Genomic DNA, 17,403 nt, shown 5'->3' with positions numbered 1-17,403 from the left:
CTTCAAGGAAAGCAAAAAGCTCTCCAAGTGGCTTTTTGTGCTTTACCCCTGATTTAATGATCTCCAACTATTGCATTTCTCTGCCAGGCCTCTTTTGAGCAATCATTTTCCAGTTCTTTCTTGGAGAGAGGAAGAGGGATTGAAATAACATCATCTGAAGCTGCCTGTTAGTGCAGGAACGAGGAGGAACTGTCTGCCATATAGACTGGAAAATCCAGCTGCTGAACTTCAGGAGCAGGGAGGAAGGGTTACAGTGATGTGTTTTCCTTGGACTGAAGGCCAGGAGCCTGTTCCACAATCCCTGGAGTTGGGATAGAAACTGGGATAAGGGAAACCCCTCGAGCACGTGCTGCAGCCCTGAGCTCTGTGGCTTGGAGCAATATTGCTTTGGGGTTTTCAGCAGAATTGTGTTTTTATTTCAGAGCAGCCACAAATCATCCCCCTGCTTTGCCTTTAAAGGGAGCTGAGCTGGGCTGGGACAGGGCTGGGACCTCTGGGAATAATCTCATTGCTGCAGCAGTTCCTCCTGCCTGTCTCCCCCCCCATGGTTACAACCTGCCTGCCGAATTTTGGGAGGGAGACCTTCATCCCCCTCCTCCCAGCCGTGGCAGGGCAGGGATGCTAAGGTGTATCATAGGTGTATCCCATATTTTGGGATGGAGACAACAGCTTTTCAGGGATGAATGAAGTGATTTGCCTGTCCCTCAGGCACTGTCCAGAGCACACCTTCTGTCCAGCAGGCAGGGAAACAAGGCCGTGATTTTATGCTCCATCAAACGAGAGAGAGAGAAAACATATTCACTCTTAAACATCTTTATCCTGCAGCAGGTCTTTGTCAGCTCAACAGAACGACTCTGTCAGTGTTTGCAGGGAGAGGCCGGAGCTGAGCCCTGGGGAATGGGGGAACTCTGCTCTTTCTTTTCCACTGCCATCAGATCTCCACCAGATTGCCAAGGTCAGAGGATTCCACAGGAGCACCTCTGTTGTATTTCACACTGTTATTTTACCCACTCTGAACACCCTCAGTTGTCTTGGCCTGCACAGTGAAGTTTCAGTGCTTCAGTCCCAGTGTCTGCCAGTCCCCGGATCATCATTCCCTGCTCATCAGCATTACTGCTCTTGCTTCCCTATGGGAATGGGGAAGATTTGGTGGCTTTCAGAGCATTAAACCACTGAGAACTGCAGGCTGTTGTACCAGGTGGGTGATTTGTTGCTGCTGACCATGTTCCTGGTCTGAGCATTGCCCCAGATGTGGGGTTGGAGGGGACGTGTTCACCCTGTCCGAGGGCACAGGTCGTGTTCCTGCCTCCTCAGGAACGATTTCCTGGAGTTTTCAGGATGGGCAGAGCTGTTACCTGCAAAGAGTAAGAGCATGTGGCTTTGAAAGTTACTAATCCCTACTCATCTTCACTGCAAGCAGATAAATACAGGTTATTATTATCAAGAGGGGAACTGGGTGCTCTGCCTGCAGTCTGTACCCAAAACATTGCTCTGGCTAAAAGTCATCAAGGACTTGATTTTGTTTATTGAATTCTGGCTTTTCTGGAGCTGCAGTGAGGGGCCAGCACCTTTCAGGGGACAAGACAGGAAAAACGTTGTTGGTGGAGTGGAATTTCTGCAGACAGGGTGCTCCCAGAGCCTCGAGGCCTTTGATGTCACCGTTGTGTCACGGCTGTTACGAGGAGCAAAGGGGGAAATCAGAGACGGGTGTCTGTCCCAGGCAGAACTCCTTGGAACACAGGAAGCCAAAAGAGCTTGTTACCCATGGAATTCAAAGGGCTGTTTCTTGCAGAGCTCGTTTATGAGACAGACATATTTCAGTGTAAAGGAGCCCAGCTGCCAGCGAGTCCCGGCGTGCCTGAGCTGTGGGGGCCGTAACGAGCAACTCGGGGCAGTAATTGGAAATATCTTGGAGAATCATCTCCAGCACCCAAACCCAGAGAGGCAGAAACATAAATCAGGTGTCGCCTTTTTCTTGATTTGCTGCCGTAGCCACTGGAATATGTTTTCTTTCCCATGAGCTGGAAGGCAGTGGTGGGTCCTTGCTTTGGTTTTTCATGGCATGTTGGATAAAAAAGTGAAAATACAAGAGCTGGTATTAATTTAGGCCTTGCAGTTGGCACCACATCAGAGAGGAGAGGCCTCCTGCCCCGCTGGATGGGCTGTGGAGCCGTGGTGGGGAGCTCCTGTGGGAAGATGTTCCACGGAGGAACGTGATGCAGCTGGAGAAATGGGCTGAGGTAGCTCTGGGCCTGCTGAGCAGATTCCTGCAGTGGTGCTGTTAGCACTGGGAGTGGTGTCTGGGATGGGCTGGAAATAAGGGTTTGTTCCTCTTTCCAGTCCTGAAGTATATCCATGTTGTCTCTCCTTATCTCCCTCGTGTCTGTAAGCAGAGATAAGAAAGAGCTCAGAGTGTTGCTCGGGTTTGCTGGTGTCCCTTCTCCAAGGGAACGAGATGACCTAGTGGGCCAAAACCAAGCTCTGGAAGTGTAAATGCTGAAAAAAATGGAGCTGCATTTGGGCAGGAATTAAACTATGTGTGGATGTGAAGGTGCTCAACTTGGGAGACAGGAAAACTGAGAGGAAGATCAGAAGTGTCTGGAGACCTGCCCTGCCAAGAGCCAAGCTGGGCACGTGACTTTGTATTTCCCTGTGGCTTTTGGAGAGAAAGTCACAGCTGAAACTCTCGTTTTCATATGGACAACACTGTTGTCCTGATGGATTTGGGGTTTGGGAGGCTTGGCACCTAAACTCACCTTGATTTCTAAGCAGATCTGTGTAAATTCTCCTTAAATCCATTCATGCAGCAGAAGGAGAACTCAGCAGAAGAAAAGAAACTTGCTGTCTGCTATTTTAAGAGGGGAAAAGTTGAGCAGCATCTCCAGAGATCCCTGGAGATCCACTCTGGGCAGCCCCACCACACGGGTGGGTGTTGCTGCAGCACCACCAGCTGATGGGAGTCGTGGGATTTAAGGCAAGACTTGCTGGCAGAATCTCAGCCTCTGTAGAGGTTTCTTTAGCCAAAAAAAAGGTGGAAAAAGTGTATTCTTGAGCAGCAATAACATGAAATGTCCTGGCAGCTGAGGAAGGAGACACCCAGCCCTTTGCCAGCCCCAGGTCCGTGACCCCGGCGTTGAGTTCTGGGCGGTTCACGATGACCCCTCATTTTACACCGTGGATGATTTCCATGGTTTGAGCTTGAGGGGAGTGAAATTCTGTCAGGTGAAAAGCTCTGGGGGTTAATCAGTTCAGTTGCTTGGCAGTGGCACTGTTGAGGTTGTCACTGTGCAGATGTGACCCCTCCTTGGAGAAATCCCCGGGAAGTGTGGAAGTGGCGTCAGCAAACAAGAAGCCATCGATGTCCAGCCTGAAAACAGCGGGTTGGCTTTTCAAAAACACTCCTTTCTCCCTGAATTTTCCCAGACTTTTGTGCCAGAGGGAACTGTGGAGCCTCACTTAGATCCGTGCTTTGGTAAATCCCAGGAATCACCAGCTGGTCCTTCCCCAGCCCAGGATGGTGGGAATAGCTCGGCTGTCCTTGCCGAGGTGCCGGAGCTGCCGTGAGCAGCAAAAGGCCGATCCTGCTTGTGTAAGGCAAAGCCCTGTTGCAATCCCTGCCTGCTTGGCCCTTCCTCTCCCCTCCTTTGAGCCCCAGGACATTCAGGATTCGTGCTGGGGCTCTGCCCTGCTCCTAAAGCCTCTCCACAGGGAACTGCGACAGATGGGATGTGCGGGACTCGGAGCTTTGGAAACCCAGAAGATTTTTCCAGCTCCTCATGAACCATCAGCTCTGTGAACAGCCAGATGATCTTTGAATATTTAAGGACGACTTTTTTTTTTAAATTAACCTTCGTTTTTGGGGTGTTCAGCATGAAGGTAAAAATCCTTTATCCCAGTGCTGCACTTTGGGTTGGGGTGGCTGTGCTGGCTGTGGTGATTCCCATGGGAATTCACAGTGAGTCTGCAGATCCGTGGTCACCCACCAAACAGGGAAACACCCTGGAGAAGCCACCAAGGCTCATATGTGTCTTTTAGGATAGTGGGAACGAAACAAATCCTGTTTCCTCCTTGCCCTTTGGAACAAAGCTGGCTGTTACTCATTTTTCTTACTTCTCCGTAGTGAAGAGCCTTTCAAAATTGCATTTTATTGTGATAAAGGAAGTGCACGCTGGGTTTTTCCACAGTATCTGCTGGAAACCAAAGGCTGGAGCTGGAAATCTGTTTGCAGTAAACTTCAGTCACGAAATCAATCCCATTTACACCCTGTTAACGGGGTGTGTGTGTGCCTGGGATCCGAATCTGGGCTGGGAGCACTTGCTGCAAATTAGGAGCAGATTGGATTAATGGGGTTGTCTCCTTAATATATTGTGTGGTTTCTTTTACCCTTTTGGGGGGGAAAAGTGAGTGGAGTAAATCACTGCTGATTTTCTGAATATTCTGTGGTGTTTGACTCAGTCAGGCAGGGAGATAATTAATTAATGGTGGAGTTGTGAACCTGCTTTTAAATTGAAATATAAATCCAGCTCAGAGCAGGGATGCAGGATTGGAGGAGTTGTCCTTTTGGATGAGACCCTGGAAATTTGGGCCTGTTTATGGTTAATATTATAATGATGTTAGAATTCTTATAATAACTCTTGAGAAAAATATGTTGAGAACAACCTCCCCTCCCAGCCAGTACCTGATCTTTCAAAAAACTTGACTTTCTGAAGGTTTTCTTTTGCCCTGCGTGATCTTTATGCTGTTGGCAGTGACCTCCTTGCAGGTGCCAGTTTGAGCTTGAACGAGCAACTCGGAAAGCAATTCCCGTGTTTTGTGCCGTTCTGATGATGGCTGTTACTGCGCTGAAACCAAAAGCGGTTCAGCCAGGCTGAATCCTGCCACTGCTTCGCTTTCCTGCACCTCAGCCCAGCCCACGAGAGGGAAGAACATCCCACAGGGCCCGTTTAGCTCCCTGTAATTTAGTGTTGTGACAGATGCACAATTCCATTGCAGCCCAAACAGCTGTAACTGCACCAAAGACCTGGAAGAAACCAAAAGACCGGACCCAAGCCAGTGAGGAGGTGACGGAGGCGGAGACGGAGGTAAGAGGGGCCCTGATCCTGCTTTCCCCACATTTAATGGGGATGTTGCTCCCTTGGAACTGTGTTTTAGAGATGTTGCTTCCTCGCTGGCTCAGAGGATCCAGGGCAGAGTTTTGGGGAGGAACTGGGATATTTAGTCTGTTCCCTGTTAAAGCTCTTCAGTTTTCTTTGGGTTTGCCTAATTTATTGACTCAGAGCATCACAGAATCCCAGACTGGTTTGGGTTGGAAGGGACCTTAAAGACCATCTTGTTCCAACCCCCTGCCATGGGCAGGAACACTTTCCACTAGAAGGTTCCAGTAGGCTTCCTCCAGACTCCCAAGGTTCGGGAACAGCGCTGTCCTTCCAGGGAAGGGTGGGTTTGAATCCCTCAGCACTGTCCCGTTTGGGTTCCCGGCCACCATCCTGACCTGGGGCAGGTTCTTCTGCACAGGGGTGCCATGGCCAAGGGTTGGTTTTCCTGATGACCAAGCTGATGGAGAAGCTGAGAAAGGAAAGGGTTGAAGTTCTCAGGCAAAACCACCTCAGGAGTAATTCAGATGAGTAAAGAGAATGCCCCTCGCTGCTGTTCTGGTAGGGATGTCGCAGGAAGGAGCTCTTTGCTTAATATCCTGGATCAAACTGGGGTTAGAATCGATCAGAGAGGGAGGAAGAGAGTGAAAATGTCAAAGTTCAGACTGCCCAGTCCGTAGGTTAAAACTGATGTTGGCCAGATGTGATGCAGAGGGGAGCAAAGGGCATCCCTGGGGCTGCACCAGCAGGTCCATCTCCTGTGCTTTCCTCATCCTTCATTGGAGGAGTCGTTTCTCCTGCCCCACCTGCAGTTCCACCAGTGCAGATTTTTCGGAGAATCCCCTTTAAAAATCTGCAAAAAGCGTTGTAGGATGTGGTGCCCTCGGGGGGGGGGAGGATTGGGAGCCTCCTCAGTGAAGTTCCTCCTTTGTTCAGTGCTTGGATGTGCTGGGATTTCTCCCAGGAGAAGCGCGTTCTGACGCCTCCTCCGTCTGAATGCACAATCAGGCTGTGTCCTTGGAGAGCTCTAAAATTACCAGCCAGGGATACGATTGCTGCTTTTTCCTGGAACCAGGATGCTGGAATTGTACCTCCCTCAGCGGGGTCTGCTCCAGTTAACAGCAGGCATTTAAAGGAAGGATCCCCCCAAAGAAACCCTTTACCATCCCTTTACCACGAGTGGTAGGAGAGGAGGAAAGCAGGGTCATCTTCCCAGGCTGGGATATCTCGTGGCTTGACAGTCCCTTGCATCCAATCCCTTGGGAATTTCATGGGCAACGCCGAGTCTTTCCAGTTGCACGGTTAATTTTTGGGGGGAGGTTATCCATGGGAATGAGCTGATAAATCACCTGGTGGCTCTTGTGGTTGTTCCCCGAGCGTGTGTGAGATGCGTCCGTGTTCCTGCTGCTCCAGAAATGCCGTTTGGATCGGTGAAGAGCCGTTGCACGTTGGGTTTGTCGGGGTGTTTTTAACAAGCCTCTGCCTCTGTCTGTGCTCCAGCCTAAAGAAGAGGAGGAACCTTCAGGAGACAAAGTACTTGAATCCGACCAGGAGAAGATGAGCCATGGGCCTCAGCTGGAGAGGGAGCCCTCGGAGCTCAAAGCAGCCAAGGCTGTGGAGGAGAACGGGGAGCAGGAGGCGGAGCCCGTGAGGAACGGGGCCGAGAGCGGGGCCGAGGGCGAGGGCACCGAGCCACCCTCGGGCTGCACAGACACCCCCAGCGAGGGGCCCGTGTACCAGTACAAACCAGGTAAGTCCTGCTTCCCTCTTGGCTTTTCTGCTACCCTCCTTTGAGGGCTGGGGACGCCTCACGTGATGTCCCTACGGATGGGGCCGGAAGGGGTTCGGTGTTCGCCGTGTCCAGCTCTGCCAGGATGCACTGACCAGCAGGCCCTGGGAGACCTTCTGGGGCAGCACAAGGGGAAAATTGATTTTCCTCTTGCTAGTCATGAAGAGGAGAAGAGAAAATCCCCAATTCCTTGAGTTTTTGGTGGCTGTGGGTGATGTCTGCAGCACCACGGAGATGGCGGTGAGTTGGTTCCTGTGATCGACGGCTGAGAACCACCCAAGGAACTCCACATAAATTCCATAAATAATTCCATAATTTCACATGTACCTCTGAAATCAGAGATGTGAAAGTGCTCGCTGGGTCCTAAATATGAATGTGTGTTGACAGAGATTTCATTTCCTGGCTGAACAGTTGCATGGATCTTCAGATTTCCAGAAAAGTAAGGAAAACAAACAGTCTGTGGTTTTCAATCCAGGTTCTGTCCAGCTCAGTCCCACCAATTAGGCTATGGTGTATCTAAGGGGTATTTTGTTATTTATGAAGATACTTAATTTATAGACCTGAACCTCAGTTAATTCACCTCATTAAGAGAGACCTCGACACTCAGTTGCTGCCAATTTTTAAGCTGTTTCTAATTCAGGTAAAGCTCCTTCCAAATAAATTACGTATTTTTTAGGAGCCCAGAAATTAAAGAGTATAATAACAGTAAGGAAGGACCTGGAGAGCCTGGTGGACCAGGCACTGGACAAGGAGCAGCAGCAGTCAGGGCTTACAGCAAGGTGGTTATTTCTGCACTGCTTTGTTGTGACAAAGACCTCGATTGCTTCGGTTTTATTAATTCAGGACAGTCGTATCGCTGGGAGGAAACACAGAAGCCTCCTGGTAGTTCAACTCACAATGAGGGTACCTGAGCAGTTCATTAGCCAGGCACTTCCTGGAGTTAATCCATAATTCATCAGCTGCCTCTCCCCAACACTTGGTGCAGTCAGAACAATCCCAGTTGGATCTGGATGTCCTTTCACTCAGCTGGAGGGGTTGGAAAGGCAACACACATTGGACTTGTGCAATAATCCTCGATTTCAGCCCTGCTCTTTCTAAAAAGGGGAAATTTTGCCCTTTGGAGGAACTGAGTGTTTGATCCCAGTCTCTCCCTGCGTTGGGGATCCTTCCTTTGACACTGCCCAGCTGGTTTTCACTTCAAACAGCTCACTGAGAACTTTGCAGGAAAAGGAAACTACACATAAACTGTTTGTTGTTGCTGTCAGAGCTTTTCCACGATAAATGGGCAGTGTGGCACAGTGGATAGGCCAGGAATTCCAGCTGGGATGCAGCTAGCCAGGCAAACCACTCCTGCTCCCCTCTATCCCAAAGCTCTGCAGAAATAAAACTGCACAAAGAGCCAGAATTTTTAATTACTTCTGTATATTTTCATTCCCGGTTGTTAAAACCCATCGTTGGAATAATTCCCTGTTTGTGGCCTCTGTGAGGATGTGGATGGTGAGATCCCAGAGACCCAAAGCCAATGGACAGGGAGTGAAATAAGGAAATAATGAGTACCTGAAGGGCTGGGTAAATGCTGAGCCCTCTGACATCAGTGAGATCCGAAGGCAGCACCTCCTACAGATGTTTTCCCTCAGATAAAACATGTTTTCTTCCCTAATTTCAAACAAACTGCATGGCCAGTGCTGAAAATCCCGTGTCCAGGCCACCAGATGCTGATTTTCGTTGTAAGGTTTATGTTGTGATTTGCACCAGGCAGGATTCTCCACACCCAGAAGGTCCTCCAAAAAGATGGGTGGAAGGTTGGAATTCAGAGGTTGTGGCCTGTGGTTGTGTTTTCTCCTGTTTCCCCCGTTATCTTCAGCCTGGTTTGTTCAGAGCTCCGTGTTTTACGCTTCCAAAGGATATTTTTGTTCCGTGCAGTTCTACCCTTGACTCTGTGTAATATCACTCCCTTTTACACCACTTGAACTTCTGCATTTTCACCCAAAATCTGGGAATCGTCCCTGTTTCGTCGTATCCTGCAGGAGAGTGAGCTTTGGATACGTGGGTCAGAACTGGAATTAGTGCCCAGATCCACGTGTGGTCGCTCTGGCCGTGGCTCTCCACTCCCCATTGTCTGTGCCCCTTTAATGCCGTGGATATTCCCCTCCTCACACTGGAAATAAATCACAAATCCCTCGGCAGCCGTGCAGCCTCTTCCCTCTGGATTTACCGGAGCCACGCCTGTCTCCTGGGAATCTCAGGGCCTTTCTCTCCCTATAGAGCAGTGGAAGCCCCTGGACCCGGAGGGGAAGAAGCAGTACGACCGGGAATTCCTGCTGGATATCCAGTTCATGCCCGCCTGTATCCAGAAGCCGGAGGGGCTCCCTCCCATCAGCGACGTGGTGCTCGACAAGGTGAGAGGAGAGCCCATAAAACAGGTACGTGCAGGCCTTGATGGAAACAACGATCCCTGGTGCTTGTCTTGTGCTTGCACCCTTCTGGTGGGAAGGGCAAGTCATTGGTCACATCACACAGTTCTTCACGTAGAGGTGTTGGTGCCTCATGAGAGTGCACAGATGATTCAAAACCAGAGCGTTTTTTAATGGTCTTTATCTGAGTTAAGTTATACCAGGCTGTTATTAAAATTTAAAATGATGCAGCCATGAAGAGCTGTGGGTCCAAACAAGGCTAAATTTTAACTCTGGTTAAAAAGCAGAGAGAAGCGTTGGGGTGAACTCTTTTTTTGATCTGTGTCCTGTTTATGAGCTGATCTTAGAAAAGATCTTTAATACCTCGATTCCCAGGCAGTGTTGTGATTTCTCTGCAGCCTCATTCCTCATTGTCTCTGCTGTAGGTCTGGGCTTAGTGAAATTCTTGGGGTTTCAGTGCTGACACCAAGGCCTCCTTCTGCTTCCATTAGAACTGGGGAGTTCATTGGGTTTGATGTACCACTAAACTTGCTCTTGAGATTGCAGGGTCCAGGTGATCCTCCTGTGCAGAAACACTTCCACTCTGAGTTTCATACCCAGGCAAATTGTAAAACAACAGCTTTGTTCCCAAAGGTGTTTCATCCACCTCCTGGTTCCCTGTGATTGCTTCTCACACTGCTGTGTCTGTGTTTGAGTCCCTTGGCTCGGTTGCCCATTTGCCTTTTTAGCCCAAAAGCCACTGATTTGAGGGAAGGTGGCAGCTTTGTCATCCTGAGCCAAGGCAGGCCCGTGTTGTTGCCTGTTTTATCCTCCATAATTCCCGCTCAGCCTTAAAATGTTCCCGAACTCCACCTGTTCCCTCAGCAGTTCCCCTGCAGAAGATGTACTTTAAATTCAATGCTCCTTTTTAGTGTTAAGCCTGGATGCGTAAAACTTGCACAGTTGGTTAAAATCTTGAATTTGGATATTAAATGTGCCTGTTGTGGTTTATCAGAGGTGACCTGGAGGTGACATGGCCTCTGGGAGCTCGGCAGCCCTGAGCAGCCCTGTCTGTGTGCTCTGCTCCTCGGTGCAGGTCAACCAGCCGAAATTGCCGCTGCGAACCCTGGACCCCCGGATCCTGCCACGAGGCCCAGACTTCACGCCAGCCTTTGCTGACTTTGGGAGGCAAGCCCCCGGGGGAAGAAACGTGTCTGGAAGTGTGAGTTTACCCACCTTGCTCCTTTAAAAACTGGCCTTAACACCGATGAAGTCCATCCTCAGGCTTTCGGGCCTCTCCCGCCGCGCCGGTGGCTCTGGTTTTGGCAGGATGAATGCAGGGGTGAGGTTTGCTGGGCTCACAAGGTTTAGGCACATTAGAGACCGTTGTGGATGTTTGTCAGTGGTACGTATTGGCTTGGTCTCCTTCCCCTTTCCCCGTGTGAGGGGTGGGGGTGTTTCCACCCAGGACCCGTCGGTCGCGGGTGCGGTTGCGCCGTCGTCGTACAACAACCCGGCGTCTGCTGTGCCACAACACGCACCAACAGAGCAAACAGATTTCACTAACACCAAAAATGCACACGGTGCCTGTGTGATCTTGCTTTGTCTGTGCTTCCATGTGTTGCTGCGGTCACTTCATTCTTCGTTTTCTTGCCTTTTCTTTCATTTTTTTCTTCTTTTCCCTGTGTCTGGCTGTGCCCACATCCTGAAATCCCTCTTGGAATTCGTCACTCTTGCCTTTGCCATCTCTGTTCTTGGGGCACAGGTGCCCCCAGCATGTGCCACCCTGGAGGACGGACACTGACTCCACTGGGGGCAGTCATTGATTTTCACCTCTTAAGATACATCCAGTGTATCCATCCAGATGTGTCTAATGACACAGCCATCCTTGGTCTTTCAAACCTGCTGGTTTCAGAAGAGTTCCCTGAACCACCCTGACTTCCGAGTGTGCAGGTTTCCAGGAGTCAAACCTGGTGAATTTGACTCGGTGTAAACTCTCTGGTTCGGGAGCAGCGTCGTGGCCGGCGCCTCGTTCCGGGGTGTCCTGGAGTAGCTTCGGTGCTGTGGTTTCTCTTGAGCACCACCTGGTCCACAGAACCTCCTGAGGTCGACAGTGCTTCCCACGTTTAGGACTTGCAGGTTGTCCTGAGGCTCCTTCTCTGCCGTCCCGTGCTGAGGCTCCCGAGCCGCCCGGCGTCGCGGTAACGTCGCTGTTGCTCTTTCTCTCTCCGCAGGCCTGCAAAGTGCAGAGCAACCCTGGATTGCCCTCCCTGGCTCGGTGCGGGCCCCCAGCATGCCCTCTCTTGGTCTCGCCTCACCCACCATTGAGGAACCTGCCGATAGGGGTAAGCCAAATCCCCCCCTCTCCCCACGGCCTTTGCACCTTTTTGTAGAGTTGCCTTTTCCCCCCGACGCCCGCTGTTGATAAAGAACGACTGGCAGAAAACTTTACAAAAAGGTGCAACCCTGTTTAAAAAAAAAACCGAAACCAGACTTGCATTGTACCCCTCTAGGCAGTCTTCAGTGGTGGGTGGGACATCACCAGCTGAGGGCATGCTGGGACGTTGGCCCGAGCGGGATCCGCGAGGGTCTGCACTTTGCAGACCTGTGGAAAGGGGGAGAAAAGGTAAGTCCCGCTTACCCCGTTCATTTGGAGCATTCAGCACATAACATACATCTCACATTTGCGCCTTTGCAGAGCAGAGCCTCTCCTTGCCTTGTTTTGGAGGAGGGCTGGAAGGCGACCTTGCTCGGCCAGCCTGTCCCGTGACGCCGGCGGTTGTAGGATCAGAGGGTTCTCGGCCCCCAGCAATCCCAGACGTTTCCCCTGGCATGGCAAACCCTGCGTGTGCTTTCTGTCCCCAGCCATCCCACCTCTGCAAGGCCATGCCCATGATCCATCCAACCACTGCCTCTTCCTTGCCCCAAAATAACGTGGAGCAGCTCGGCGCTAACCAGCTTCCGGCACGTTGAGAATCTTTTGTGTTGCTTCCTTGGCTTTTGTCTTTATTTCCTTCTTTTCGCTTCAACGTGTTGTGTGAGTGTTTTTGGCACTAACAAATGTTGCATCAGGTGGCACAGGGGGTGTAATTGCACAGGAGCAGAATCCAACTGGAAGGGCTTTTTGGTGCAGGCGAGACGTTGGGTGAGGAGATGCAAACAGGGAAACTGGAGAGGAGAGGAGAGGATGGGTCCATCCCCGTGCCCGTGGCAGGAGGAGTCTGCTTTGTCCTTCCCGAGAGGTGATGGAAACTCAAGTCACCTCAATTCTTGTGCTTCTTGGAAGGCAGATCCTCTCCCAGCATTGAAGCTCAATTTTGTCTTCTCCTTCAAAGCCTCTTGTAGAGGGAGAAGTGATTCTTTACTTCCTTGGATGTTTCAAAGCGTTTCCATGACTTGTGGTCTGAGGGGGAGCACCAGGTCGGGCTGTGCTGCTCCGAGTCTTTGGCTCCTCTGCAGGAGTCTTGTCCCTTTTCTCTCTGCTCTCCTTTCCCCCCACTTCATCCAGAAGACAAGTAATGGAGTTTAATGCAGGAACACCTGGTAACTGCTCCATGCCATTGGTGGGAAAGGTTATCCCAGTGCAGGTGTCCCAGCACCATCTCTGTTTACATGGCCTGGGGTACGGGAGGCCAGGCCTGAGCCCAGGCACCTCTTGAACTTGCTGCCATCTACATCTGGAGCCAAACCCCAGATTTTTTCTGCTGGAAGTTTGATCCATGTATTATTTTATTACACCTGCAAAGGAAGTTTCTGTTCACTGATTCAACACCTAATCAAACAGTTTGAACTGAGCTTATTCACAGATGAAAACATACAGCCTCAAAGAAAGCCCCGGTTCTGTTGATGCACTGAAAGGTCTGGTCCCGAAGGCAGCTGGATGTGAGGAGGTTGACAAATGACAGGCTGGTACTCAGGAGATGCACAGGTGCTCCGTGCATCCCTCAGTTTTCCCACACTCACCTCCTTCAGGGAGGGCTTTTGCTCTAAAAGGGAACATTTGCATGGACCCGTCTCCGAGGGGGCTGCGGCCTCTGCGGCTCCGTCCCCGCGTTACACGCTTGGAAAGCCCTGCAGCCAGAGCTGCCTCTGTGCAGGACGTGGGGTGGCTGCAGGTCACCTCTCCTTGGCCTTGCCCCTGTCCCTGGGGGCAGGGAGCCCAAAGGGTTGGATTTGCAGGGCACACTCCCAGCCTGGCTCTGGTTTCTGGGCTGTGCGTGCCTGACAGGAGGTGTTTGATGAGCTGCTGCTGCGTTACTGTCTGGCTTTGCAGCTGGAGGGAATTTCCTTCTCTCCACGTTTGTGGCGTGGTCAGAGCCTGGGCAGCAGAGCTGTGTGGACAGGTGGAGCAGCAGGGGTGGGGTGGGAAGGTGGGGCTGTGCTCAGGCTTGGCTGCGCCGTTCCAGCTTCGCCCAAGGTGGTGGGAGCGGAGAGGGGAGCAGGGAGGGATCGGTGGCTGCTTTAGGAATGTGCCTGGCACACAAAAACTGGTGAAGGCTCCGTGTTCTCCCTGTCTTGTTCCACTGTTGATTTCTCAGGAGCAATCAGCTGGTGTGATTGCCTTCCAAGCAGTTGAGGGTTGGCTTTGATGACCTTGGAGATCTTTCCCAGCCTCAGAGATGCAGAGGAGTTGGAATGTTCTGCTGGGTTATCTGTGCGTGTGCCAGGGGATCTAACAGGGCTCTTCCTGGGTGGTGGGGCAGCAAGGTGACACCCTGCTCCATGTAACCCCGTCCCAGGCATTGCCTTGGCATACAGAGCATGTTGTGGCACGAGGGTGTTGTGTTGTGACATCTTCCCCAACAAGAGCTCCAGCAGTGCCAGTGACCGTGTTCATTCGCACACACTTAACCTCGTGAAAGGCAAGTGGTTCAACTCACACATCCCACTCCTGCCTTGAAGGAGGATTTTTGCTTTTTAATAACACAAACGCAGGTTTGGGGCTGATCTGTGACATCAGAGGCACCAGCCCAGAGCCCTTTCCTCCTCTTCAGTGAAGCTCTTGGAATAACCGCAGTGGTTTGGCCTCTCTGGTGCTCATTGAACCCCTTTGTTAAGCAGAGCAGTGTTTGAAACGGCCCATCCTCCACGAGGGGCTGCCTGCTGCCCTCTGGGGAGATAAATTACTGCTGTGGCAAGTACCAGATTCGACAGCAGAGTTTTGTTGTTGCGTTAATTTGTACCTGAAGGTTGGACATCTCTGACAAATGAGCTCAGAAGTCTGAAGGAACGTGGGGGGAGAACAGTGTCCTGCCAGCACCTCGTACCTTTAGTCCTTAATGAGAAGCCCCCAGATGATGAAGAGGGGGCTTGGGGGTGTCTTGTGCTCTACTTCTTGTACAGCTGGTGAAAAAGTTCCCAGTTCTGGCAGTTTTTGTGCCTGGTTTGTCCGGGAGGAGCGTCGTGTTCCACGGGACTGCAGAGGCACTTGGGGCTGTTTCAAAGCCTTGCGTTCCACAACCACACAGAGTTTGTCCTGCATCTGTTAGGATCCACATTCAGACAAGGCAGGAGCTGCACTGGTGCTCCTCCAGAGTGTTTTATGTAGTTCCCATCTCAGGATGGCTCTGTTGGAAGCAATTTCCAGTAAAACTCGGTGTTTCTGGTAGAGAATACAGAGATGCTAAATTACCGTTGTCTGATTGCCTGGCATGGCACGTTTGAAGCACACCTGTGAGGACTTGGTCCTTACACACACTTTGCTGTGGTTGTCTCAGTTCTGCAGTTCCTGATTTCCCAGAGGCCGTGTTGGCCCGTTGGGTTCAGTCCTGTCCCGCTGCAGCGTCCGGAGCGTTGCCGAGTCAGGCAGGCAGCGCCAGCCCCTACCTGGTCTGGGGAAAGCTGCCTGAGAGAAGTGTGTTCAGTGTCTCCATGTGCCCTCTGACCACCCTGGAGGAGTGTGTTGGGTTGGAGGGACCCCTCAGAGTCCCAGAGGAGGTGCTGGTGGTCGGTGGTGCCGTCGGCAGGTGTTGACGTGAGCCCAGCATGTGTCATCCAGGAGGGAGTTTAAAAGGGGATATAACAAGGGCTGTTTTTGTCCTAGTTGTTGAATGTTGGACCGAGGAGATCTCAGCCTGGCCAGAGGAGGGAGCCCAGGAAGATCATCACTGTGTGTGTGAAGGAGGATGTCCACCTGAAGAAGGCAGAGAACGCCTGGAAACCGAGCCTGAAGAGGGAAAACCAAACCGAGGACCCGGAAAATGTCAAAACCCAGGTGAGAGCTTTGGTGGGCACAGCTGAGGGTGCAGCACCCTGCCCTCACCCTTGTGCCACACACTGAAAAAGGGCAAGGAATTCCAGATGGAATCCCAGCTTTTCCCCTCCCTTGATGGCATTTTTCGTGTGTTTAACCTGGAGTTTAAATGCCAGTATGTTAATAATCCTGTATGTTAAACTGGGAACACCAGACAACCTACTACCTCTCTCCCAGGATTGCTTTTCTGTTGCTGTTTTACTGGAATATTTCTGTCTCCATCCTAAAGCAAACAGCCTCACACTTCCAGCACAGAACTTGCTTTTCATCCCCTTTTAGGCCGTGTTTCTGCTCTGAACTTCCCCAAGACTGAGGTTCCTCTGTAAAATCCTTCAGCCGGTCCTGCCCAGCCCAACAAGCACCATCTGAAGCTCCCTCTGTCCTTCTCCCCCTCCTCTTCTCTGTGGGACGGTCACTCAGGGCAGAAGTGTTTGTCTGGTGGTCAGGATTGTAATTTGTAGGATAAGTTAGGATGGTCTGGAAGGACACTGGAATTCTGCTCTTGGAACTAATGGTAGCATTGTCCTAATTATCATCCTGGATAGGAAAAAACAAAATGCCTTAACAAAAAATGCCTTAACAAAAGGCCTTCACCTCAATAGAGGAGAAGTGGTTGAAGGAGTCAGAGGCTGCTTCCTGTTAATTTCTGTCTCATGGATTAAACTGATGTCAAGAAAAGCATTTCTGACAGGAAGGGCTTTGTGTCTCTGTTGCACTTGAAAAAAAAACCTCTTTGGAGTTTCCAAAAATCCTTCCCCACAGCCTTGGCCTTTGGTAGCCAAAGTGAGACCTGGGGCTGGGCTGTGCAGAAACCTGTGGTGTGTAACTCTGCTTCCTGGGCATTCCCTCCCCTGGGAGCTGCATCCTGGCTCATTCCTGGAAGGCCCTGGCCCCGTTTGTGCCTAAAGTGGCGGGTTTTGTGTCGTGCAGGAGCTGTTCCGCAAGGTACGAAGCATCTTGAACAAGCTGACGCCCCAGATGTTCAACCAGCTGATGAAGCAGGTGACAGACCTGACGGTGGACACGGAGGAGAGGCTGAAGGGAGTCATTGACCTGGTCTTTGAGAAGGCCATCGACGAGCCCAGCTTCTCCGTGGCCTACGCCAACATGTGCCGGTGCCTGGTGACGGTAAGAGCTGCTGGTGCAGCCATCAGTGTTCTTACCCCTGGAGCTGCTGGGCAGGGACACCAACTGGGGACAGGCACTTAATTGTCCACTTCTGACCGTAAATGGGAATAATTAATGCTGCATTTCTGGTTGCTGGCCGTGCCTGGGGCAGAGGGGTTTGCTTGGGGTGGCAGGTTTGGGGCTGAGGACTCCTCGCTCTGCCTGGTCGTGAGATGTGACGAATCACGTTGGGGAAGGTCAGGGAATCATGGAATGGTTTGGGTTTAAAAGCTCATCCAGTCCCACCTGTGCTTTTTACACCTCCTTAGGTTAATCCTGGGAAAATCTGGGTTGGAAACATGAAGTATGTCTGTGTCTCTGTGCCTTTGGGGCTTCAGGGTGCTTTTGTGTAGGGATGCTCCGCTTGGTGGGTGTCTTCTAATTTGGGGGAGCAGTTGGGTGTGAGAGCTGCAGGAGGAGAGAGTGGGGAAGGCATAGTGTGGCTTCAAATACCGATTAACATTATCAATTTCAATAATTATTTAACCCTGGAATCAGTTAGATTTCATAAAGCACACAGTAGGAGGGAATGAATGAATTAGTTTTAATATTTGTGCATTTAAGAAGGACTAGAAACAGCCTTTAATTCTTTTTTTTTTTCCAACAAAAAAGAAAAATCCATTCCAATTTTATCATGTCCACGTGCAAGGGGAAGATTGCAGCACAAATCCTGAGTGTAGTCAGGACTGGGTCTGCCTTTAGACCCAG

The 17,403-nt window shown here is 51.0% G+C and overlaps 1 protein-coding gene across 11 annotated transcripts in view; it reads left to right on the top strand.

The window, feature by feature from the left end:
- EIF4G3 (eukaryotic translation initiation factor 4 gamma 3) overlaps positions 1-17,403 on the top strand; it is a 105,569-nt gene that overhangs the window by 65,101 nt on the left and 23,065 nt on the right. For 10 of the 11 annotated variants that reach the window (XM_027905384.1, XM_027905383.1, XM_027905373.1 and 7 more), the window contains 7 exons: positions 4,993-5,081; positions 6,594-6,843; positions 9,148-9,305; positions 10,372-10,497; positions 11,510-11,620; positions 15,319-15,489; positions 16,459-16,656. In XM_027905384.1, coding sequence (XP_027761185.1) covers positions 4,993-5,081; positions 6,594-6,843; positions 9,148-9,305; positions 10,372-10,497; positions 11,510-11,620; positions 15,319-15,489; positions 16,459-16,656 — 1,103 coding nt within the window. The remainder of the gene's footprint in view (positions 1-4,992; positions 5,082-6,593; positions 6,844-9,147; positions 9,306-10,371; positions 10,498-11,509; positions 11,621-15,318; positions 15,490-16,458; positions 16,657-17,403) is intronic. The other variant, XM_027905378.1, reaches the window with a different exon arrangement.

This window comes from Empidonax traillii, unplaced genomic scaffold, assembly GCF_003031625.1.
Source record: "Empidonax traillii isolate 1590-97213 ecotype Southwest subspecies unplaced genomic scaffold, ASM303162v1 scaffold1149:size320058, whole genome shotgun sequence".
Taxonomy (NCBI): Eukaryota; Metazoa; Chordata; class Aves; order Passeriformes; family Tyrannidae; genus Empidonax; species Empidonax traillii.
The sequence above is the reverse complement of the archived record's forward strand: the minus strand, read 5'-3'. Positions and strand labels throughout refer to the sequence as shown.